The 26321-nt window shown below is 46.9% G+C and overlaps 1 protein-coding gene across 5 annotated transcripts in view; it reads right to left on the bottom strand.

Annotated features, from left to right (window-relative positions):
• The window catches only part of CIT (citron rho-interacting serine/threonine kinase), a 541532-nt gene that overhangs the window by 384329 nt on the left and 130882 nt on the right, over positions 1-26321 (bottom strand). For all 5 annotated transcript variants that reach the window (XM_063913147.1, XM_063913146.1, XM_063913148.1 and 2 more), the window contains 3 exons: positions 26075-26168; positions 25788-25991; positions 25529-25682 (listed from right to left, as the gene is read on the bottom strand). In XM_063913147.1, the coding sequence (XP_063769217.1) occupies positions 25529-25682; positions 25788-25991; positions 26075-26168 (452 nt within the window). The remainder of the gene's footprint in view (positions 1-25528; positions 25683-25787; positions 25992-26074; positions 26169-26321) is intronic.

The raw sequence follows: 26321 nt of genomic DNA, 5'->3' as shown, positions 1-26321 counted from the left end.
CCTGAGTCTAAACCAGGTTGGAACAGTGTTCCAAAACCTGGAATGGACTTCGGATTTTGGTGTAAAAGTGGTATGAGACCCACACACAGCACTGTATAACAGATGTGGCAAACAAACATCAATGGGAATATGTATCAAGCTTTTCTCCCATAAAATTATGTAGTGACAGATGTTTCTTCATCATTTTATGGTTTGTTGCTATGTATTAATAGCATAATAGAAATCTCCTGCAGAATGCTAATTCGCACAACAGATCACAGTCCCCATTATTACCAATGGAGATTACGATCTGATACCTATGTACTAAACCCAGAACAGTGAAGCTATTCAGAGTTTGGCCATGTTACTTTACACCATCTTCAGATGGTGTAAACTGCTCTAAGCCAATCGCAGTATAGTAGCAGGACAGATTTTCCGATCCCCCTCCCGCAGACTTCGTCCAGCTCTGCCCCGATTCCGGAAATTGACACTGTGTGCATATTTGTGGAGAACTCCTCCAAAATGCCAGGAATAATACTCGCATGAGAGTGTTTATCGCTTCCACTGTCCCTGTGGGTTACCCTACGTACATAGCAGGGATATCTTCATTCAAAATGAGAATATCTGCTGCTCAGGGCCGTCTTAACAGCAGTGTAGGCCCCTGGGCACAGCAATGCACTGGGCCCCCTACCCATCCTCCAGCGGTAGGGGTGGGGGGTGCTATCAGCGGCAGCTTTGATGTTCCGCGGGCGGTAGGGGTGTTCTATCTTCCACTCAGCATGTAGGACCTGGGGGCAGGGAGTTATTCAGAGTTGCTCACAGCAGCAAATTTGTTAGCAGTTGGGCAAAACCATGTGCACTGCAGGTGTGTCAGATATAACATGTGCAGAGAGAGTTAGATTTAGGTGGGTTATATTGTTTCTGTGCAGGGTAAATACTGGCTGCTTTCATTTTACACTGCAATTTAGATTTCAGTTTGAACACACCACACCCAAATCTAACTCGCTCTCTCTGCACATGTTATATCTGCCCTCCTGCAGTGCACATGGTTTTGCCCAACTGCTAACAAATTTGCTGCTGTGATCAACTCTGAATTAGGCCCCTGGAGCAGTAATTTCTGCTAATTATTCCTTTACTGCACAGATGGGGCTAAACTGTATAAGGGGGCATTGGGCTGAATGAAGAAGCCCTGGTACATGACTTCCAGGGTGGTAGGGGTTGTTTAATGCGTAGGGGAGGGGTGGATAGTGGAGTGGGATTAGTGTTTATCATTTTCCGGTGGGAGGGCAGCTTGCTTGACTGCAGATATCTCAAGTTCCTGAAAATATCTTTCTTAGCATTGAATGGGATAAAAACTAGAGAGTCCCACCTATCAGAAGGTTCTGGGGACTTGGGGATCAGAGATCCGGAGCCAGGGCAATTCACCAATGAAAATCTAAAACTGCTTATCAGGCGTGTGGAGCTGGAGCAGGGACCAGCTGCTTGAAGGCTGATTTATCTGGTTCTGGGCATAGTAGAGACAAGCTGCCAGTGTCCACTAAAAAGGAAGAGTCCCAGCTTTTGGATTATACCCTCAGAAAAACTCTAAGTCAGCCGTGTTGAACCCAAGATATCTGGCTGGGAAAAGCAATTAACAGGCTTGGATTGGGACCACTGCTTTCAAGTCGGATATCTCCGGTTCACCAGGGCCGATTTTCAAAAATCTGGTACCCCTGGAAAGAGGGGACTCTCAGCTATCAGCCTAGGTCCCTTATACTCCTGGGGCCCTTGCGCAAGAGCCCATTGAGCCCATACGAAAAGACGGCCCTGCTGCTGCTAAATAGAAAGTTAATAATTGAGTCAGTTTCGCGATTATTAATACATATGCTCCTAGTACCCTATCACAATATAATGTAATCTAGTGATAACTTGACTCTACTATTGTACTTCTATCTCAGTCAAGTCTTACTGCTGGTTGAAAGAATAGGATTTTAATTACCTACCGGTAAATCCTTTTCTAGTAGTCCGTAGAGGATGCTGGGGTCCATATTAGTACCATGGGGTACAGACGGGTAAACCAGGAGCCTTTGGCACTTTAAGAGTTTAACAGTGTGGGCTGGCTCCTCCCTCTATGCCCCTCCTACTAGACAGTCTAGAAACTGTGCCCGAGGAGACAACATATTTCGAGAGAAGAAATTACAAACATAGTGGCGAGATTCATACCAGCTCACACAACAAGGCAAATCCAACCAAAATGCCGGAAAACTCAGCAACAGCTGAAACAGTACTGAAACAGTAAAGAACGCAGAACTTACCTAGGAACCAGGCAGTACTGAACCAAACAACCACTGCAGGATAAAGAAGCGCTGGGCGGGCGCCCAGCATCCTCTACGGACTACGAGAAAAGGATTTAACGGTAGGTAATTAAAAACCTATTTTCTCTTACGCCTTAGAGGATGCTGGGGTACATATTAGTACAATGGGGATGTACCAAAGCTCCCAGAACGGGAGGGAGAGCGCGCAGGCTCCTGCAGAACCGCTTGACCAAATTTGAGGTCATCAGAGGCCAAAGTATCGAACTTGTAAAGCTTAGCAAACGTGTTCGATCCAGACCAAGTAGCTGCTCGGCAAAGCTGTACAGCCGACACACCCCGGGCAGCAGCCCAGGAAGAACCCACCTTACGAGTAGAGTGGGCCTTAACAGATTTTGGACCCCGCAATCCTGCCATAGAATATGCATGCTGGATGGTGAACCTGATCCAGTGGGAAATTGACTGCTTAGAAGCAGGACACCCAAATTTCTTGGGATCATAGAGGACAAACAGAGAGTCAGATTTTCTATGACGAGACCAATCTCAGGCCCACATCCACACCTGCTTTCAGGAAAAGGAGAAAACGTCCAAGATGAAACTCCACCGCAGGAAATGTCTTGGATTCACACCAAGACACATTTCGATGGTAATGTTTAGACGTTACCCCCTTCCTAGCCTGTATCAAGGTAGAAATAACCTCGCTCGGAATACCCTTCCGAGCTAAGATCTGGCGCTCAACCGCCATGCCGTCAAACGTAGCCGTGATAAGTCTTGATAAGCGAACGGCCCCTGCAGTAGAAGATCCTCACGAAGAGGTAGGGGCCTTGGATCTTCCAGCAATAGATCCAGTGAGGATTGCCAGAACTTTAGTTCTTTTTACAAGTTGTAGAACTCTTGGAATTAGAGGAAGTGGAGAGAATACATACACTGACTTGAACACCCACGGTGTTACTAGTGCATCCACCGCAACTACCTGTGGGTCCCTCGACCTGGAACAGTACCTCTGCAGCTTCTTGTTGAGGCGGGAGGCCATCATGTCTATGTGAGGAACCCCCCACCAACCGGTTACTTCCTCGAACACCTCCGGGTGGAGGCCCCACTCTCCTGGATGGAGATCGTGTCTGCTGAGGAAGTCCGCTTCCCGGTTGTCTACTCTCGGAATGAAGATTGCTGACATCGCTACAGCTTGCCTTTCTGTCCAGAGGAGGATTTTTGTCACCTCTGACATTGCAGCCCTGCTCTTCGTTCCTCCTTGTCGGTTTATGTAGGCCACTGTGGTCATGTTGTCCTACTGCACCTGAACAACCCGATCCTGTAGAAGGTGTGCTGCTTGAAGAAGGCTGTTGTATACGGCTCTTAGCTCCAGGATGTTTATCGGAAGAAGGGACACCTGACTCGACCACCTTCCTTGGAAGGTCTCCCCTTGAGCGACTGCTCTCTAACCTCTTAGACTTGCATCCGTGGCTAGAAGGATCCAGTCCTGAACTCCGAACCTTCGGCCCACCAGAAGGTGTGGTAGTTGTAGCCACCAGAGGAGCGAAATCCTGGCTTTCGGAGACAGACGTATCCTCTGGTGCATGTGTAGGTGAGATCCCGACCACTGGTCCAAGAGATCCAGTTGAAAGGATCGAGCATGATACCTTCCGTACTGAAGAGTCTCGTAGGAGGCAACCATCTTCCCCAGAAGGCGGTTGCACTGATGAATCGACACCCTGGCAGGCTTCAAGACATCCTGGACCATGGTTTGAATCAACGCTTTCTCCACCGGTAGAAACACCCTCTGCACCTCTGTGTCGAGGATCATCCCCAGGAAAGACAGCCTCCTTGTTGGCTCCAGATGAGACTTCGGAAGGTTCAGAATCCAACCGTGCTCCTTGAGCAGATGCGTCGTGAGAGCAATGGATCTTAACAACTTCTCCTTGGACGATGCCTTGAGCAGCAGATCGTCCAGATATGGAATTATGTTCACCCCCTGCTTGCAGAGGAGAACCATCATTTCTGCCATCACCTTGGTGAAGACCCTCGATGCCGTGGAGAGACCGAACGGCAGTGCCTGAAACTGATACCCACTCTCCTCGAATAGTAACCTTTGGTCAACTGATGAGGTGGAACTGGAACAATGACCTCGGACACTATCAATTTTCGGATAGCGTCCAGTAGAATAGCTCTGTCTGTCGGCAAATTCGGCAAGCCTGATTTGAAGAATCTGTGAGGTGGGAGAGTTTGAAACTCCAGCCTGTACCCCCGGGACACAATATCCTGTATCCAGGGGGCCAGGCCAGACGACACCCAGACCTGGCTGAAACGCCAGAGTCTTGCTCCCACTTGACCTTCCTCCAGGCTTTGAGGTCCACCGTCATGCTGAGGACTTTGAGGTACCAGAAGCAGGCTTCTGGTCTTGGGAACCTGCGGGAGCAGGCTTTTTAGATTTGGCACGACCACCTCTAAAGAAAGTATGAGAGGGCTTGTTCTTTCTAGGCCTAGTGGGTCGAAAGCACTACGACGTGTTGGGAGTAAAAGGCTTCTTCATAGCCGGTGCAGCTGAGGGGAGAAAAGAAGACTTACCCGCGGTAGCCGTGGCAATCCACGCATCCAGCGCCTCCCCAAAGAGAGTCTGACCTGCATAGGGTAGGCTCTCCACACTTTTCCTGGATTCCGAGTCCGCAGACCATTGGCGCAGACAGAGACCCCGGTGAGCCGAGCCGGACATGGAGGAGATCCCTGCAGCCATGGAACCCAGATCCTTCATGGATTCTACCAGGAACCCTGCAGAATCCTGTATGTTACGTAAAAATAAATCAACGTCACCTTTATCCATCGTAGTCAAGTCCTCCTGCAGAGTGATTGACCATTTTGCTATAGCTTTTGAAATCCATGAACAGGCAATAGTAGGCCGCAGTATAGCCCCTGAAGCCGTGTATATGGATTTGAGCGTAGCATCCACTTTGCGATCTTCCAACGCGGTAGATCCCGGGACTGGTAAGACCACCTGTTTTGACAGTCTAGAGACAGAGGCGTCAACTATAGGCAGGGACTCCCACTTTTTTCGATCATCTTCCAGGAAGGGAAAAGCAACCAGAACCCTTTTAGGGATCTGGAATTTTTTCTCCGGGTTTTCCCAGGCTTTTTCAAATATAGCATTTAATTCCTTAGATGCCGGGAAGGTGAGAGGGGCTTTCTTACTGTCTGTGAAAAAGGCCTCCTCAACCTGCTCAGGAGGTGTGTCAGAAATATGTAACACATCCTATATGGCTTCAATCATCAACTGCACCCCCTTAGTAAGTGATGCCTTACCCCTCGACACATCCCCATCACCGTCTGCTGTGTCAGATTCGGTATCCGTGTCATCCTGCATAATTTGGGCAAGAGCGCGCTTGTGAGAATGTACCGTAGGGGGCCCCGAGGGAGCAGTATCGGACCATACTGCCATAGAGGACTGCAATACCCGAGTTGCATGCTCAGTCCTTACAACCCTTTCAGAAATATGAGAAATAGCCCCCCTAAGAGAGGTTAACCACTCCGGTTCTCTAGCTGGGATGTTGCGCTACAACAGTGCAATCCTGATTACATGGGATGGGATCTTCCTGAGAAGATAAATCCTCTGCAGCATATGATACAGAGTCTCTAGACATGTTTGCTTGTACACCCCACACACCCCGCATACATACAGGGTACAGGGCAGACAGACTTTCCCCCACAAGAATGGCAGAGACACAGAGATTGGAGCCAAACCACACACAGCGCTATATAGGTATAGGGAGACCCTTAACCAGAGCTGACTGATGTCCCTTAATAAGTGACACAGTCTTTACACAGCCTCCCCTCCCTTCTACAACCCCCTGGTACCGTACAGATAGATGAAGGTGCTCTGGAAGGACTGCTCTTCCACTGGCAGCATGTCTGCAGGCAGGAAAATGGTGCTGAACGCTGCTGGGTCCGCTCTGAGGAGAAGCTACACCCCCTTAATGGCGCTGTCTTCACGCTCTTCCAAGATTGTACTGGCCTGAGGATTTTGTGCTGGTTGAGATCTGCGGACCCCGACATGCTGTCTGGTCAGTATAGGGTTAAGGCGCTGGCTCAGGGCGCCCCTCACAGCACCGCACCAAGTACCGCTGAGCCCCCCCCCCCAAGAGCGCAGTTAGTACTGCGCTCCTACCCTGTAGCCGCCATCTTCACATCGTCTGCCTGCTTGTTAGGGAGCCGATGACTCACTCGCCACACTTCAGCTCTGTAAGGGGGTGGCGGCATGCTGCTGGGGTGAGCGTTCCCCTGCGGCGGGGAGCGATCTATACCCTCTGGAGCTCAGTGTCCAGTCAGCAGAGATAGTGTCCAGTCAGTAGGGTGGACACTGCTCCCCCCCTCAGTCCCTCGATGCAGGGAGGCTGTTGCCAGCAGCCTCCTTGTAAAATAACAAACTCTAAAATAAACTTTTCTAAAGAAGCTCTGTAGAGCTCACCTAGCTGTGACCGGCTCCTCCTGGCACATTTTCTAAACGGAGTCTGGTAGGAGGGGCATAGAGGGAGGAGCCAGCCCACACTGTTAAACTCTTAAAGTGCCAATGGCCCCTGGTAGACCCGTCTATACCCCATGGTACTAATATGGACCCCAGCATCCTCTAGGACGTAAGAGAAAATATCATTTTATTTATAGAGCTCAAAAGTATTCTGTAGCCAGCATTTCAATGGGTGTCGAGATTTCGGCGTCTGTATTTCATCCGCCGGGATCCCGACAATCTGGAAATTAACTGAGTCCCATCTGCATATACAGTATATACTTTCTTACATTATTAACATGCACCACAAATATTGCAGCACCAAGGGAAGGGATATCTGGCTATCAGCAGCAGTAGGGACTCTCTCACTACTGTATGTGGTCCCAGTGAAGAGGCGACTAAGGTTTCCCTTAGGAGGTTGATACATGCTGTATTACCACTAGTTTCCATAGAAAACATTGTGCTTGTTGATTATGCAACCAATTCAAGCAACTTCTAACTGATATACTGGAAACTGTTTCCAGTGCTGAGAGGAAGCAGATGAGAACTAATCTGCCAATGTATAGGATCTATGTCCAAATTCTGAAAGAAAATAAGTGGGCTAGTCTTCTGCAAACCAGGAATGTTCTTCAAATAGCTAAATCGAGCCTAGACAATTCCCTTGATAGCTAAGAACCAAGCCTTACTGTTAAAGTGTCAAAAATTTGTAAGAAAAAAACCCTGAGATATTGCAGAGTATTAATTTACTATTTTTTAACAGCTCAAATAACCTGTATCGTATATGCACCTAGCCATGTTTTGTTCCTGTACTATTACCCCCAACAGTGTTGTAGCCAGCACATCCACCTCCAGTCACACAATTTAACAGCCAGTCTATTGCTATACAATTTCCAGCAAAAACAGCTGCACTCTAACCACGTGACTGGCATAGGAGAGTCAGCAACAGACACTGGTGGGAAAACCTACATGGCACTAGTGAGTAGCTCAGTGACAAAACTGTATCGTGGAACAGCGTTGCTTTTATCCATGAAATCGCAGGCAGAGATTCATTATTCTTAACAGCTAGCAGAGATTGTGAGCGGCTGCAGGTTACATGTCAGCACCAGTGGACAGCATTGCTTTCATGCCTCCGAGTTAAACAACTAGGAAGAACTTTTGAATCACCATCACAACTAGTATTTGTCCAGCCCAAACTGAATAGTGAAGGACTGGAAATATAGTCACAACAAACTTCTGAATACACATTCACGTTGCCTATTTTAAAAGGGCCACTAAACCCTAAAATGTAAAAGATCATATATACAGCATGAAGGTAAAATACATAGTTGAGCTTCAATCTAATATCCACATGCAGCTTGTTGTGACGTGAAGTGTAATGGTGAATTTAAACGCCTACTCCATCAAAAAATGAAAAAATTATGCCAACAACGCTTACAGCAACATCATCAAGTTGCCTGAGTTTGAATCCATCTATCTAGACATAACATTTTTGTTACTTCGTCAACTTACCTTCACACTTATTGCAGGTAAGTAATTATGCTACATACACACGCATGGGTGCACAGTTATAGGTAGATAAACTATATAAAGCAACCATTTCAACGTGTCAGTAAAGAGTATCAAAACACATAGCATGCTTATCATATATACTCCGTTTCATATATAGTAATCAATTATAGCAACACTCATGCATATATGTATATCTATATATGGGATCATTATGTTTTACCAGCAGACAAGATGCCGGCTGTCAGTATAATGACAGCAGTATCCTGTGTGTTGGAATCCCGGCAGCGAGTCCCCTCACGGGCTTGCTGCTATTGCCACACTTCGGGCCCGGTGGCTCGCTTTGCTCGCCACAGGTTATATTCCCACTCGGTTGGCGGCATGGACCCACCAACCAATTGGGAATAACCTGCGGTGGTTGGGATCCCGGACGGCGGTATTGCACTGGCTGCCAGGATTCCGGAGTTGGACTCCTAAACGCCAGGATCCCGACAGCCGGTATTTTAACTGCATACCCTATATACATATCTATATCTAGAGGCATGTCAGAAGAAGGGGAATGTTACCCCCGAAACGTCACGCATTAAATAGCACACCCTGCAGGGTTTTATGCACTAAACAGTTGTTGTCAGTCTCTGAGTGCCGCCTATCCCATGGAGCAACTGTCTATGTAGGCTGATTGCCTGTAAGGAGGGCACCAGAGCCAGCTATTTGTGAGGCCGGAGTGCCGGGGTGGTAAACTGTTCATATACACACATATATATATATAAAAAATAAATAAAGGGAACACGAAAATAACACATCCTAGATATGAATTTATGAGATATTCTTATTAAATACTTTGTTCTTTACATAGTTGAATGTGCTGACAACAAAATCACACAAACATTATCAATGGAAATCAAATTTATTAACCCATGGAGGTCTGGATTTGGAGTCACACTCAAAATTAAAATGGAAAAACACACTACAGGCTGATCCAACTTTGATGTAATGTCCTTAAAACAAGTCAAAATGATGCTCAGTAGTGTGTGTGGCTTCCACGTGCCTGTATGACATCCCTACAACACCTGGGCATGCTTCTGATGAGGTGGTGGATGGTCTCTTGAGGGATCTCCTCCCAGACCTGGACTAAAGCATCCGCCAACTCCTGGACAGTCTGTGGTGCAACGTGGCGTTGGTTGATGTCCCAGATGTGCTCAGTTGGATTCAGGTCTGGGGAACGGGCGGGCCAGTCCATAGCATCAATGCCTTCGTCTTGCAGGAACTGCTGACAAACTCCAGCCACATGAGGTCTAGCATTGTCTTGCATTAGGAGGAACCCAGGGCCAACCACTACAGCATATGGTCTCACAAGGGGTCTGAGGATCTCGGTACCTAATGGCAGTCAGGCTACCTCTGGCGAGCACATGGAGGGCTGTGCGGCCCCCCAAAGAAATGCCACCCCACACCATTACTGACCCACTGCCAAACCGGTCATGCTGGAGGATGTTGCAGGCAGCAGAACGTTCTCCTTGGCGTCTCCAGATTCTGTCACGTCTGTCACATGTGCTCAGTGAGAACCCGCTTTCATCTGTGAAGAGCACAGGGCGCCAGTGGCGAATTGGCCAATCTTGGTGTTCTCTGGCAAATGCCAAACGTCCTGCACGGTGTTGGACTGTAAGCACAACCCCCACCTGTGGACGTCGGGCCCTCATACCACCCTCATGGAGTCTGTTTCTGATCGTTTGAGTAGACACATGCACATTTGTGGCTTGCGGGGGGTCATTTTGCAGGGCTCTGGCAGTGCTCCTCCTGTTCCTCCTTGCACAAAGGCGGAGGTGCGGTCCTGCTGCTGGGTTGTTGCCCTCCTACGGCCTCCTCCACGTCTCCTGATGTACTGGCCTGTCTCGTGGTAGCACCTCCATGCTCTGGACACTACGCTGACAGACACAGCAAACCTTCTTGCCACAGCTTGCATTGATGTGGCATCCTGGATGAGCTGCACTACCTGAGCCACTTGTGTGGGTTGTAGACTCCGTCTCATGCTACCACTAGAGTGAAAGCACCGCCAGCTTTCAAAAGTGACCAAAACATCAGCCAGAAAGCATAGGAGCTGAGAAGTGGTCTGTGGTCACCACCTGCAGAACAACTCCTTTATTGGGGGTGTCTTGTTAATTGCCTATAATTCCCACCTGTTGGCTATTCCATTTGCACAACAGCATGTGAAATTGATTGTCAATCAGTGTTGCTTCCTAAGTGGACAGTTTGATTTCGCGGAAGTGTGATTGACTTGGAGTTACATTTTGTTGTTTAAGTGTTCCCTTTATTTTTTTGAGCAGTGTGTATATATATATATATATATATATATATATATATATACATATACACACACACACACACACACACACACACACTGTATATACATATACACTACCGTTCAAAAGTTAGGGGTCACCCAGACAATTTTGTGTTTTCCATGGAAACTCACGTTTATTTATCAAATGAGTTGCAAAATGAATTTAACATACAGTATAGTCAAGACATTGCCAAGGTTAGAAAAATTGATTTTTATTTGAAATAATAATTTTGTCCTTCAAACTTTGCTTTCGTCAAAGAATGCTCCCTTTGCAGCAATTACAGCATTGCAGACCTTTGGCATTCTAGCTGTTAATTTGTTGAGGTAATCTGAAGAAATTTCACCCCACACTTCCTGAAGCAACTACCACAAATTGGATTGGCTTGATGGGCACTTTTTGCATACCATACGGTCAAGCTGCTCCCACAACAGCTCAATGGGGTTGAGATCTGGTGACTGCACTGGCCATTCCATTACAGACAGAATACCAGCTGCCTGCTTCTTCCCTATATAGTTCTTGCAAAATACGGAGGTGTGCTTCGGGTCAATGTCCGGTTGTAGGAGGAAAGTGGTTCAATCAAGCGCTGTCCACAGGGTCTGGGATGGCGTTGCAAAATATAGTGATAGCCTTCCTTATTCAAAATCCCTTTTACATTGTACAAATCTCCCACTTTACCAGCACCAAAGCAGACCCAGACTATCACATTACCTCCACCATGCTTGACAGATAGTGTCAGGCACTCTTCCAGCATCTTTTCACTTGTTCTGCGTCTCACAAATGTTCTTCTGTGTGATCCAAACTCCTCAAACTTCGATTCGTCTGTCCATAACCCTTTTTTCCAATCTTCCTTTGTCCAATGTCTGTGTTCTTTTGCCCATATTAATCTTTTCCTTTTATTGGCCAGTCTCAGATATGGATTTTTCTTTGCCACTCTGCCTAGAAGGCCAGCATCCCGGAGTCGCCTCTTCACTGTAGACGTTCACACTGGCGTTTTGCGGGTACCATTTAATGAAGCTGCCAGTTGAGGACCTGTGAGGCATCTATTTCTCAAACTAGAGACTCTAATGTACTGGTCTCTTGCTCAGTTGTGAACAGGGGCCTCCCACTTCTTTTTCTACTTTGGTTAGAGCCTGTTTGTACTGTTCTCTGAAGGGAGTAGTACACACCATTGTAGGAAACGTTCAGTTTATTGGCAATTTCTTGCATGAAATAGCCTTCATTTCTAAGAACAAGAATAGACTATCGAGTTTAACATGAAAGTTCTCTTTTTCTTGCCATTTTGAGAGTATAATCGAACCCACAAATGTGATGCTCCAGATACTCAGCTAGCTCAAAGGAAGGCCAGTTTTATAGCTTCTCTAACAAGCAAACCGTTTTCAGCTGTGCTAACATAATTGCATAAGGGTTTTCAAGGGTTGTCTAATCATCCATTAGTCTTCTACCACGATTAGCAAACACATTGTACCATTAGAACACTGGAGTGATGGTTGGTGGAAATGGGCCTCTATACACCTATGTAGGTATTCCATTAAAAAACAGACGTTTGCAGCTAGTATAGTCAATTACCATATTAACAATGTATAGAGTGCATTTCTGATTAATTTAATGTTATATTCATTGAAAAAACAGTGCTGTTCTTTAAAAAAAGGAAATTTCGAAGTGACCCCAAACTTTTGAACGGTAGCGTGTATATATATATATATATATATATATATATATATATATATATATATATATATATATATATATGTATATATGTATGTATGTATATATGTAAAAAATGAAGTGCAATAGAGCGCCTAATGGTGTTATCAAAATTCAAAAATGATAGGATTTCTATGTAACCAATTCACCATGTGAAAAGTGCAAAGTGTAAATTAAAAAGGATCGACTTAGCTTCCTTGGGAGACAGCTTCAGTCTAATGACACTTTTAGAACATGTAAAACAGAAATAAAAACCAACATAGTGTGTACTGTTTAGATGATAGACAATGCTCCACACTTTAGGGACCTTGCTAGTCCCAATATAGATATATGGGCTGGATAAGAAATGCTGGTTTCAGTATACGAGGGCTGGACAAAGTTATAAAACAAACAATATTTAATATAACAAATCCTGAAGCAAATGTAGGTAGCACACGTACAAGATAAAAACGTATAAACAGCTTATCTGTCCACAATCGGAATCACAAGGTGAGCAGCAGCCCAATCCTGTTAATATATATAAAAATGTCCTGAAGCAAATGCAGGTAGCATACGTACAAGATAAATAAATTAAAACGGCTTATCTGTCCATTCAAAGAAGTCATGGGTGAGTCATAAGTCCCGGTCCCGACGCGTTTCGTCCTGTAGCATAGGACTTCATCAGGGGGATACATGGTGGGAGCACAGCAGAGTATTTATGAGGTTGATAATTAGTCACATGACTAACAGGAAGCAGACATCATGTGACTAATTATCAACCTCATAAATACTCCAAAAATACTAAATACTAAAATTTATTTATCTTGTACGTATGCTACCTGCATTTGCATCAGGACATTTTTATATATATTAACAGGATTGGGCTGCTGCTCACCTTGTGATTCCGATTGTGGACAGATAAGCTGTTTATACGTTTTTATCTTGTACGTGTGCTACCTACATTTGCTTCAGGACTTGTTATATTAAAATAAGAATTTACTTACCGATAATTCTATTTCTCATAGTCCGTAGTGGACGCTGGGAACTCCGAAAGGACCATGGGGAATAGCGGCTCCGCAGGAGACTGGGCACAAAAGTAAAAGCTTTAGGACTAGCTGGTGTGCACTGGCTCCTCCCCCTATGACCCTCCTCCAAGCCTCAGTTAGGATACTGTGCCCGGACGAGCGTACACAATAAGGAAGGATTTTGAATCCCGGGTAAGACTCATACCAGCCACACCAATCACACCGTACAACCTGTGATCTGAACCCAGTTAACAGCATGATAACAGAGGAGCCTCTGAAAAGATGGCTCACAACAATAATAACCCGATTTTTGTAACTATGTACAAGTATTGCAGACAATCCGCACTTGGGATGGGCGCCCAGCATCCACTACGGACTATGAGAAATAGAATTATCGGTAAGTAAATTCTCATTTTCTCTGACGTCCTAGTGGATGCTGGGAACTCCGAAAGGACCATGGGGATTATACCAAAGCTCCCAAACGGGCGGGAGAGTGCGGATGACTCTGCAGCACCGAATGAGAGAACTCCAGGTCCTCCTCAGCCAGGGTATCAAATTTGTAGAATTTAGCAAACGTGTTTGCCCCTGACAAAGTAGCTGCTCGGCAAAGTTGTAAAGCCGAGACCCCTCGGGCAGCCGCCCAAGATGAGCCCCTTTCCTTGTGGAATGGGCTTTTACAGATTTTGGCTGTGGCAGGCCTGCCACAGAATGTGCAAGCTGAATTGTACTACAAATCCAACGAGCAATAGTCTGCTTAGAAGCAGGAGCACCCAGCTTGTTGGGTGCATACAGGATAAACAGCGAGTCAGATTTTCTGACTCCAGCCGTCCTGGAAACATATATTTTCAGGGCCCTGACTACATCCAGCAACTTGGAATCCTCCAAGTCCCTAGTAGCCGCAGGTACCACAATAGGCTGGTTTAAGTGAAACGCTGAAACCACCTTAGGGAGAAATTGAGGACGAGTCCTCAATTCTGCCCTGTCCGTATGAAAAATTAGGTAAGGGCTTTTATAGGATAAAGCCGCTAATTCTGAGACACGCCTGGCTGAAGCCAGGGCTAACAGCATTACCACTTTCCATGTGAGATATTTTAAGTCCACAGTGGTGAGTGGTTCAAACCAATGTGATTTTAGGAACCCCAAAACTACATTGAGATCCCAAGGTGCCACTGGAGGCACAAAAGGAGGCTGTATATGCAGTACCCCCTTGATAAACGTCTGAACTTCAGGGACTGAAGCTAGTTCTTTCTGGAAGAAAATCGACAGGGCCGAAATTTGAACCTTAATGGACCCTAATTTTAGGCCCATAGACAGTCCTGTTTGCAGGAAATGCAGGAAACGACCCAGTTGAAATTCCTCTGTAGGGGCCTTCCTGGCCTCACACCACGCAACATATTTACGCCAAATACGGTGATAATGTTGCACAGTTACATCCTTCCTGGCTTTGATCAGGGTAGGGATGACTTCATCCGGAATGCCTTTTTCCTTCAGGATCCGGCGTTCAACCGCCATGCCGTCAAACGCAGCCGCGGTAAGTCTTGGAACAGACAGGGTCCCTGCTGGAGCAGGTCCTTTCTTAGAGGTAGAGGCCACGGGTCCTCCGTGAGCATCTCTTGAAGTTCCGGGTACCAAGTCCTTCTTGGCCAATCCGGAGCCACGAGTATAGATCTTACTCCTCTCCTTCTTATGATTCTCAGTACCTTGGGTATGAGAGGCAGAGGAGGGAACACATACACTGACTGGTACACCCACGGTGTTACCAGAGCGTCCACAGCTATTGCCTGAGGGTCCCTTGACCTGGCGCAATATCTGTCTAGTTTTTTGTTGAGGCGGGACGCCATCATGTCCACCTTTGGTTTTTCCCAACGGTTCACAATCATGTGGAAGACTTCTGGGTGAAGTCCCCACTCCCCCGGGTGGAGGTCGAGTCTGCTGAGGAAGTCTGCTTCCCAGTTGTCCACTCCCGGAATGAACACTGCTGACAGTGCTATCACATGATTTTCCGCCCAGCGAAGAATCCTTGCAACTTCCGTCATTGCCCTCCTGCTTCTTGTGCCGCCCTGTCTGTTTACGTGGGCGACTGCCATGATGTTGTCCGACTGGATCAACACCGGCTGACCCTGAAGCAGAGGCCTTGCTTGACTTAGGGCATTGTAAATGGCCCTTAGTTCCAGGATATTTATGTGAAATGACGTTTCCATGCTTGACCACAAGCCCTGGAAATTTCTTCCCTGTGTGACTGCTCCCCAGCCTCTCAGGCTGGCATCCGTGGTCACCAGGACCCAGTCCTGAATGCCGAATCTGCGGCCCTCTAGAAGATGAGCACTCTGCAACCACCACAGGAGAGACACCCTTGTCCTTGGAGACAGGGTTATCCGCTGATGCATCTGAAGATGCGATCCGGACCATTTGTCCAGCAGATCCCACTGAAAAGTTCTTGCGTGGAATCTGCCGAATGGAATCGCTTCGTAAGAAGCCACCATTTTTCCAAGGACCCTTGTGCATTGATGCACTGACACCTGGCCTGGTTTTAGGAGGTTCCTGACTAGCTCGGATAACTCCCTGGCTTTCTCCTCCGGGAGAAACACCTTTTTCTGGACTGTGTCCAGAATCATCCCTAGGAACAGCAGACGTGTCGTCGGAATCAGCTGCGATTTTGGAATATTTAGAATCCACCCGTGCTGTCGTAGTACTACTTGAGATAGTGCTACTCCGACATCTAACTGTTCCCTGGACCTTGCCCTTATCAGGAGATCGCCCAAGTAAGGGATAATTAAGACGCCTTTTCTTCGAAGAAGAATCATCATTTCGGCCATTACCTTGGTAAAGACCCGGGGTGCCGTGGACAATCCAAACGGCAGCGTCTGAAACTGATAATGACAGTTCTGTACCACAAACCTGAGGTACCCTTGGTGAGAAGGGCAAATTGGGACATGGAGGTAAGCATCCTTGATGTCCAGAGACACCATATAGTCCCCTTCTTCCAGGTTCGCTATCACTGCTCTGAGTGACTCCATCTTGAATTTGAACCTTTGTATGTAAGTGTTCAAGGATTTCAGATTTAAAATAGGTCTCACCGAGCCGTCCGGCTTCGGTACCACAAACAGCGTGGAATAATACCCCTTTCCCTGTTGTAGGAGGGGTACCTTGATTATCACCTGCTGGGAATACAGCTTGTGAATGGCTTCCAATACCGCTTCCCTGTCGGAGGGAGACGTTGGTAAAGCAGACTTCAGGAACCGGCGAGGGGGAGACGTCTCGAATTCCAATTTGTACCCCTGAGATACTACCTGCAGGATCCAGGGGTCCACTTGCGAGTGAGCCCACTGCGCGCTGAAATTCTTGAGACGGGCCCCCACCGTGCCTGAGTCCGCTTGTAAGGCCCCAGCGTCATGCTGAGGACTTGGCAGAAGCGGGGGAGGGCTTCTGTTCCTGGGAAGAGGCTGCCTGCTGCAGTCTTTTTCCCCTTCCTCTGCCCCGGGGCAGATATGAGTGGCCTTTTGCCCGCTTGCCCTTATGGGGACGAAAGGACTGAGCCTGAAAAGACGGTGTCTTTTTCTGCCGAGAGGTGACCTGGGGTAAAAAGGTGGATTTCCCAGCCGTTGCCGTGGCCACCAGGTCCGATAGACCCACCCCAAATAACTCCTCCCCTTTATACGGCAATACTTCCATATGCCGTTTGGAATCCGCATCACCTGACCACTGTCGCGTCCATAACCCTCTTCTGGCAGAAATGGACAGCGCACTTACTCTTGATGCCAGAGTGCAAATATCCCTCTGTGCATCTCGCATATATAGAAATGCATCCTTTAAATGCTCTATAGTCAATAATATACTGTCCCTGTCCAGGTTATCAATATTTTCAGTCAGGGAATCCGACCAAGCCACCCCAGCACTGCACATCCAGGCTGAGGCGATTGCTGGTCGCAGTATAATACCAGTATGTGTGTATATACTTTTAAGGATATTTTCCAGCTTCCTATCAGCTGGTTCCTTGAGGGCGGCCGTATCAGGAGACGGTAACGCCACTTGTTTTGATAAGCGTGTGAGCGCCTTATCTACCCTAGGGGGTGTTTCCCAACGCGCCCTAACCTCTGGCGGGAAAGGGTATAAAGCCAATAATTTTTTAGAAATTAGCAGTTTTTTATCGGGGGAAACCCAAGCTTCATCACACACCTCATTTAATTCATCTGATTCAGGAAAAATGAGAATTTACTTACCGATAATTCTATTTCTCATAGTCCGTAGTGGATGCTGGGGACTCCGAAAGGACCATGGGGAATAGCGGCTCCGCAGGAGACTGGGCACATCTAAAGAAAGCTTTAGGACTATCTGGTGTGCACTGGCTCCTCCCCCTATGACCCTCCTCCAAGCCTCAGTTAGGATACTGTGCCCGGACGAGCGTACACAATAAGGAAGGATTTTGAATCCCGGGTAAGACTCATACCAGCCACACCAATCACACCGTATAACCTGTGATCTGAACCCAGTTAACAGCATGATAACAGAGGAGCCTCTGAAAGATGCTCACAACAATAATAACCCGATTTTTGTAACAATAACTATGTACAAGTATTGCAGACAATCCGCACTTGGGATGGGCGCCCAGCATCCACTACGGACTATGAGAAATAGAATTATCGGTAAGTAAATTCTTATTTTCTCTAACGTCCTAAGTGGATGCTGGGGACTCCGTAAGGACCATGGGGATTATACCAAAGCTCCCAAACGGGCGGGAGAGTGCGGATGACTCTGCAGCACCAAATGAGAGAACTCCAGGTCCTCCTCAGCCAGGATATCAATTTTGTAGAATTTTACAAACGTATTTGCTCCTGACCAAGTAGCTGCTCGGCAAAGTTGTAAAGCCGAGACCCCTCGGGCAGCCGCCCAAGATGAGCCCACCTTCCTTGTGGAGTGGGCATTTACAGATTTTTGGCTGTGGCAGGCCTGCCACAGAATGTGCAAGCTGAATTGTACTACAAATCCAACGAGCAATAGTCTGCTTAGAAGCAGGAGCACCCAGCTTGTTGGGTGCATACAGGATAAACAGCGAGGCAGATTTCCTGACTCCAGCCGTCCTGGAAACATATATTTTCAGGGTACTGACAACGTCTAGCAACTTGGAGGCCTCCAAGTCCCTAGTAGCCGCAGGCACCACAAATAGGTTGGTTCAGGTGAAACGCTGAAACCACCTTGGGGAGAAACTGAGGACGAGTCCTCAATTCCGCCCTGTCCGAATGGAAAATCAGATAAGGGCTTTTTCAGGATAAAGCCGCCAATTCTGACACGCGCCTGGCCCAGGCCAGGGCCAACAGCATGACCACTTTTCATGCGAGATATTTTAACTCCACAGATTTAAGTGGTTCAAACCAATGTGACTTTTGGAACCCAAAACTACATTGAGATCCCAAAGTGCCACTGGAGGCACAAAAGGAGGCTGTATATGCAGTACCCCTTTTACAAACGTCTGAACTTCAGGGACTGAAGCTAGTTCTTTTTTGGAAGAAAATTGACAGGGCCGAAATTTGAACCTTAATGGACCCCAATTTCAGGCCCATAGACACTCCTGTTTGCAGGAAATGTAGAAAAATCGACCCAGTTGAATTTCCTCCGTCGGGCCTTACTGGCCTCGCACCACGCAACATATTTTCGCCAATTGCTGTGATAATGTTTTTGCGGTTACATCCTTCCTGGCTTTGATCAGGATAGGGATGACTTCATCCGGAATGCCTTTTTCCTTCAGGATCCGGCGTTCAACCGCCATGCCGTCAAACGCAGCCGCGGTAAGTCTTGGAACAGACAGGGTCCTTGCTGGAGCAGGTCCCTTCTTAGAGGTAGAGGCCACGGATCCTCCGTGAGCATCTCTTGCAGTTCCGGTTACCAAGTCCTTCTTGGCCAATCCGGAACCACGAATATAGTGTTTACTCCTCTCCATCTTATCAATCTCAGTACCTTGGGTATAAGAGGCAGAGGAGGGAACACATACCCTGACTGGTACACCCACGGTGTTACCAGAGCGTCTACAGCTTATTGCCTGAGGGTCCCTGGACCTGGCGCAATACCTGTCGAGTTTTTAATCATGTGGAAGACTTCTGGGTTAAGTCCCCACTCTCCCGGGTGGAGGTCGTGCTGAGGAAGTCTGCTTCCCAGTTGTCCACTCCCGGAATGAATACTGCTGACAGTGCTATCACATGATTTTCCGCCCAGCGAAGAATCCTTGCAGCTTCTGCCATTGCCCTCCTACTTCTTGTGCCACCCTGTCTGTTTACATGGGTGACTGCCGTGATGTTGTCCGACTGGATCAACACCGGCTGACCTTGAAGCAGAGGTCTTGCTAAGCTTAGAGCATTGTAAATGTCCCTTAGCTTCAGGATATTTATGTGAAGTGATGTCTCCAGGCTTGACCAAAAGCCCTGGATATTCCTTCCCTGTGTGACTGCTCCCCAGCCTCGCAGGCTGTCATCCGTGGTCACCAGGACCCAGTCCTGAATGCCTAATCTGCGGCCCTCTAGAAGATGAGCACTCTGCAACCACCACAGGAGGGACACCCTTGTCCTTGGTGACAGGGTTATCCGCTGATGCATCTGAAGATGCGACCCGGACCAATTGTCCAGCAGGTCCCACTGGAAAGTTCTTGCGTGGAATCTGCCGAATGGGATTGCTTCGTAGGAAGCCACCATTTTACTCAGAACCCTTGTGCATTGATGCACTGAGACTTGGCTCGGTTTTAGGAGGTTCCTGACTAGCTCGGATAACTCCCTGGCTTTCTCCTCCGGGAGAAACACCTTTTTCTGGACCTTGTCCAGGATCATCCCTAGGAACAGAAGACACGTCGTCGGAACCAGGTGCGATTTTGGAATATTGAGAATCCAATCGTGCTGCCGCAACACTACCTGAGATAGTGCTACACCGACCTCCAACTGTTCCCTGGATCTTACCCTTATCAGGGAATTGTCCAAGTAAGGGATAACTAAAATTCACTTCCTTCGAAGGAATATCATTATTTCGGCCATTACCTTGGTAAAGACCCGGGGTGCCGTGGACCATCCATACGGCAGCGTCTGAACCGATAGTGACAGTTCTGTACCATAAACCTGAGGTATCCTTGGTGAGAAGGGTAAATTATTGACATGAAGGTAAGCATCCTTGATGTCCCGAGACATCATGTAGTCCCCTTCTTCCAGGTTCGCAATCACTGCTCTGAGTGACTCAATCTTGAATTTGAACCTCTGTATGTAAGTGTTCAAAGATTTTAGATTTAGAATCGGTCTCACCGAGCCGTCTGGCTTCGGTACCACAACAGTGTGGAATAATACCCCGTTCCCTGTTGCAGGAGGGGTATCTTGATTATCACCTGCTGGGAATACAGCTTGTGAATGGCTTCCAAAACTGTCTCCCTGTCAGAAGGAGACATCGGTAAAGCCGACTTTAGGAAACGGCGAGGGGGAGACGTCTCGAATTCTAATTTGTACCCCTGAGATATCACCTGAAGGATCCAGGGGTCTACTTGCGAGTGAGCCCACTGCGCGCTGAAATTCATTGAGACGGGCCCCCCACCGTGCCTGATTCTGCTTGTAAAGCCCCAGCGTCATACTGAGGGCTTGGCAGAGGCGGGAGAGGGTTTCTGTTCCTGGGAACTGGCTGATTTCTGCAGCCTTTTTCCTCTCCCTCTGTCACGGGGCAGAAATGAGGAACCTTTTGCCCGCTTGTCCACGAAAAGACTGCGCCTGATAATACGGCGTCTTCTCATGTTGAGAGGCGACCTGGGGTACAAACGTGGAATTCCCAGCTGTTGCCGTGGCCACCAGGTCTGAAAGACCGACCCCAAATAACTCCTCTTAATAAAGCAATACTTCCAAATGCCGTTTGGAATACGCATCACCTGACCACTGACGTGTCCATAACCCTCTACTGGTAGAAATGGACAACGCGTTTAGACTTGATGCCAGTCGGCAATTATTCCGCTGTGCATCACGCATATATAGAAATGCATCTTTTAAATGCTCTATAGGCAAAAATATACTGTCCCTATCTAGGGTATCAATATTTTCAGTCAGGGAATCCGACCACGCCAACCCAGCACTGCACATCCAGGCTGAGGCGATTGCTGGTCGCAGTATAACACCAGTATGTGTGTAAATACCTTTTAGGATACCCTCCTGCTTTCTATCAGCAGGATCCTTAAGGGCGGCCATTTCAGGCGAAGGTAGAGCCCTTACAAGCGTGTGAGCGCTTTATCCACCCAGGGGGTGTTTCCCAACGCACCCTAACCTCTGGCGGGAAAGGATATAATGCCAATAACATTTAGAAATTATCAGTTGTTATCGGGGGAAACCCACGCATCATCACACACCTCATTTAATTTCTCAGATTCAGGAAAACTACAGGTAGTTTTTCCTCACCGACATAATACCCCTTTTTTTGGTGGTACTCGTATTATCAGAAATGTGTAAAACATTTTTCATTGCCTCAATCATGTAACGTGTGGCCCTACTGGAAGTCACATTCGTCTCTTCACCGTCGACACTGGAGTCAGTATCCGTGTCGGCGTCTATATCTGCCATCTGAGGTAACAGGCGCTTTAGAGCCCCTGACGGCCTATGAGACGTCTGGACAGGCACAAGCTGAGTAGCCGGCTGTCTCATGTCAACCACTGTCTTTTATACAGAGCTGACACTGTCACGTAATTCCTTCCAACAGTTCATCCACACAGGTGTCGACCCCCTAGGGGGTGACATCACTATTACAGGCAATCTGCTCCGTCTCCACATCATTTTTCTCCTCCTACATGTCGACACAAAAGTACCGACATACAGCACACACACAGGGAATGCTCTGATAGAGGACAGGACCCCACTAGCCCTTTGGGGAGACAGAGGGAGAGTTTGCCAGCACACACCAGAGCGCTATATATATATATAGGGATAACCTTATATAAGTGTTTTTCCCCTTATAGCTGCTGTATAGTTAATACTGCGCCTAATTTGTGCCCCCCTCTCTTTTTTAACCCTTTCTGTAGTGTAGTGACTGCAGGGGAGAGACAGGGAGCTTCCCTCCAACGGAGCTGTGAGGGAAAATGGCGCCAGTGTACTGAGGAGATAGGCTCCGCCCCCTTCTCGGCGGCCTTATCCCCCGTTTTTCTATGTATTTTGGCAGGGGTTAAATGCATCCATATAGCCCAGGAGCTATATGTGATGCATTTTTTTTTGCCATCCAAGGTGTTTTTATTGCGTCTCAGGGCGCCCCCACCCAGCGCCCTGCACCCTCAGTGACCGAAGTGTGAAGTGTGCTGAGAGCAATGGCGCACAGCTGCAGTGCTGTGCGCTACCTTGTTGAAGACAGGACGTCTTCTGCCGCCGATTTTACGGACCTCTTCTGCCTTCTGGCTCTGTAAGGGGGCCGGCGGCGCGGCTCTGGGACCCATCCAAGCTGGGCCTGTGATCGTCCCTCTGGAGCTAATGTCCAGTAGCCTAAGAAGCCCAATCCACTCTGCACACAGGTGAGTTCGCTTCTTCTCCCCTTAGTCCCTCGATGCAGTGAGCCTGTTGCCAGCAGGTCTCACTGAAAATAAAAAACCTAAACTAAAACTTTCACTAAGAAGCTCAGGAGAGCCCCTAGTGTGCACCCTTCTCGTTCGGGCACAGAGATCTAACTGAGGCTTGGAGGAGGGTCATAGGGGGAGGAGCCAGTGCACACCAGATAGTCCTAAAGCTTTCTTTAGATGTGCCCAGTCTCCTGCGGAGCCGCTATTCCCCATGGTCCTTACGGAGTCCCCAGCATCCACTTAGGACGTTAGAGAAAACTACGGGTAGTTTTTTCACACCCCACATAATACCCTTTTTTGTGGTACTTGTAGTATCAGAAATGTTCAAAACCTCCTTCATTGCCGTGATCATGTAACGTGTGGCCCTACTGGAAAATACGTTTGTTTCCTCACCGTCGACACTGGAGTCAGTGTCCGTGTCTGGGTCTGTGTCGACCATCTGAGGTAACGGGCGCTTTAGAGCCCCCGACGGTGTTTGAGACGCCTGTACAGGTAATAACTGATTTGCCGGCTGTCTCATGTCGTCAACAGTCTTTTGTAAAGTGCTGACGCTATCACGTAATTCCTTCCATAAGACCATCCAGTCAGGTGTCGACTCCCTAGGGGGTGACATCACTATTACAGGCAATTGCTCCGCCTCCATACCATTTTCCTCCTCATACATGTCGACACAACGTACCGACACACAGCACACACACAGGGAATGCTCTGATAGAGGACAGGACCCCACTAGCCCTTTGGGGAGACAGAGGGAGAGTTTGCCAGCACACACCAGAGCGCTATATATATATATATATATATATATATATATATATATATATATATATACAGGGATAACCTTATATAAGTGTTTTTCCCTTATATAGCTGCTGTATTGATTTATCTGCCAAATTAGTGCCCCCCATCTCTTGTTTTACCCTGTTTCTGTAGTGCAGGACTGCAGGGGAGAGTCAGGGAGCTTCCCTCCAACGGAGCTGTGAGGGAAAATGGCGCCAGTGTGCTGAGGAGATAGGCTCCGCCCCCTTCTCGGCGGCCTTTCTCCCGCTTTTTTAAGGAAAAACTGTCAGGGGTTAAATGCATCCATATAGCCCAGGAGCTATATGTGATGTATTTTTTGCCATCTAAGGTATTTTTATTGCGTCTCAGGGCGCCCCCCCCCAGCGCCCTGCACCCTCAGTGATCGGAGTGTGAAGTGTGCTGAGAGCAATGGCGCACAGCTGCGGTGCTGTGCGCTACCTTATTGAAGACAGGACGTCTTCTGCCGCCGATTTTCCGGACCTCTTCTGCTCTTCTGGCTCTGTAAGGGGGACGGCGGCGCGGCTCTGGGACCCATCCATGGCTGGGCCTGTGATCGTCCCTCTGGAGCTAATGTCCAGTAGCCTAAGAAGCCCAATCCACTCTGCACGCAGGTGAGTTCGCTTCTTCTCCCCTTAGTCCCTCGATGCAGTGAGCCTGTTGCCAGCAGGACTCACTGAAAATAAAAAAAAAACCTAATTTAAACTTTTACTCTAAGCAGCTCAGGAGAGCCACCTAGATTGCACCCTTCTCGTTCGGGCACAAAAATCTAACTGAGGCTTGGAGGAGGGTCATAGGGGGAGGAGCCAGTGCACACCAGCTAGTCCTAAAGCTTTTACTTTTGTGCCCAGTCTCCTGCGGAGCCGCTATTCCCCATGGTCCTTTCGGAGTTCCCAGCATCCACTAGGACGTCAGAGAAATATTGTTTGTTTTATAACTTTGTCCAGCCCTCGTATACTGAAACCAGCATTTCTTATCCAGCCCATATATCTATATTGGGACTAGCAAGGTCCCTAAAGTGTGGAGCATTGTCTATCATCTAAACAGTACACACTATGTTGGTTTTTATTTCTGTTTTACATGTTCTAAAAGTGTCATTAGACTGAAGCTGTCTCCCAAGGAAGCTAAGTCGATCCTTTTTAATTTACACTTTGCACTTTTCACATGGTGAATTGGTTACATAGAAATCCTATAATTTTAGAATTTTGATAACACCATTAGGCGCTCTATTGCACTTAATTTTTTACATTTTATCCATATACTGGGCACGAGCTGCCACCCATTGACCTATGGGGGGTGACAAAATATTTTTTATTTGATCACATCCACTATATTTCATTTTGTGTGTCTAAATTCAGGATTAGCCTTGGCGCTATTCTCAATTTTATATTATATATATATATATATATATATATATATATATATATATATATATATATATATGTCTGGCACTCACGCTTGGAAGAATACAACGGGTCCGGTGCACAACCTCTCAAACGAGTATATAGATCCCACACAATAGAGGCACTCGGCGAAATAATAACTGACACCACCACAGCCGATACGGTCAACGTTTCAGGGACCTCTCCCTTTTAAAAGGGAGAGGTCCCTGAAACGTTGACCGTACCGGCTGTGGTGGTGTCAGTTATTATTTCGCAGAGTGCCTCTATTGTGTGGGATCTATATATATATATATATATATATATATATATATATATATATATATATATATATATATATATACATACATACATATACATACACAAAATCCCTACTAGTGGATTTGCCATTTCATTAAAAAGTCAATGTTACAGAAATTTGAGTTTTACAATTTATTTCTATGTTTAAAAGCATAAGTTGCTTAATTTACTCACTATTTCGTATGTTGTCCCAATCAATGTCAGTAAAAAATGGGTGACAGCATAAATCTTCATATTTCAGTCTCTCCTTCTGTCCACACAGTAAACTTTGGATCAGATCAAGGAAATACTTGCTGATTTTTGGTTCATCTGGAAATTTTAGGAAACGCTGTGAAATAAATAGGACATGGATAAAGAAGAAACCCACACTTGATAAATGAAACATACAGTATACTAGTCTTTACTTTTAGGGGAAAAAAGAAAATGTGATAACCTGAAAGTTCATGATGTTATTAAAGGTTTTTATTGATGTCCCTTCAGTAAATGGAGATTTGCCATAAAGCATTTCATAAGCAATGATGCCAACAGACCACCAATCACATTCTGGACCATAGTTGCCTTTTCCATCTCCATTCATCACCATGAGAACTTCGGGTGCCATATAATCTTGTGTACCTACAGGGAGACGGGCATTCACCTGAAACAGAAAGAGTCATGAGCTACAGTGTTGCACAATCTGGAAACCATGTAAATACTTTTGAAGGAATCCAACACACTTACAACTTTATTCGCGGTCAGTCTTGCAGCTGATCCAAAATCTACTAGTTTAACGTGGCCGGTGCGGTCTATGAGAATATTCTCTGGTTTAATATCTCTGTGGAAACATAATTTAGCAATCTGTCATAATAGCAATATCAAAATAACTAAAAAGAAATCAAGGCTTTTTAAACATAATGTTAACTTTTAAATTGTGGCTTATCGAGATCATGTTCACTACTAAAACCCAGTACATAATGAATTGTTTCTC

Source organism: Pseudophryne corroboree, chromosome 1, assembly GCF_028390025.1.
Source record: "Pseudophryne corroboree isolate aPseCor3 chromosome 1, aPseCor3.hap2, whole genome shotgun sequence".
NCBI classification, from domain to species: domain Eukaryota; kingdom Metazoa; phylum Chordata; class Amphibia; order Anura; family Myobatrachidae; genus Pseudophryne; species Pseudophryne corroboree.
Note: the sequence above shows the minus strand (reverse complement) of the source record. Positions and strands in the feature narration are given on the sequence as shown.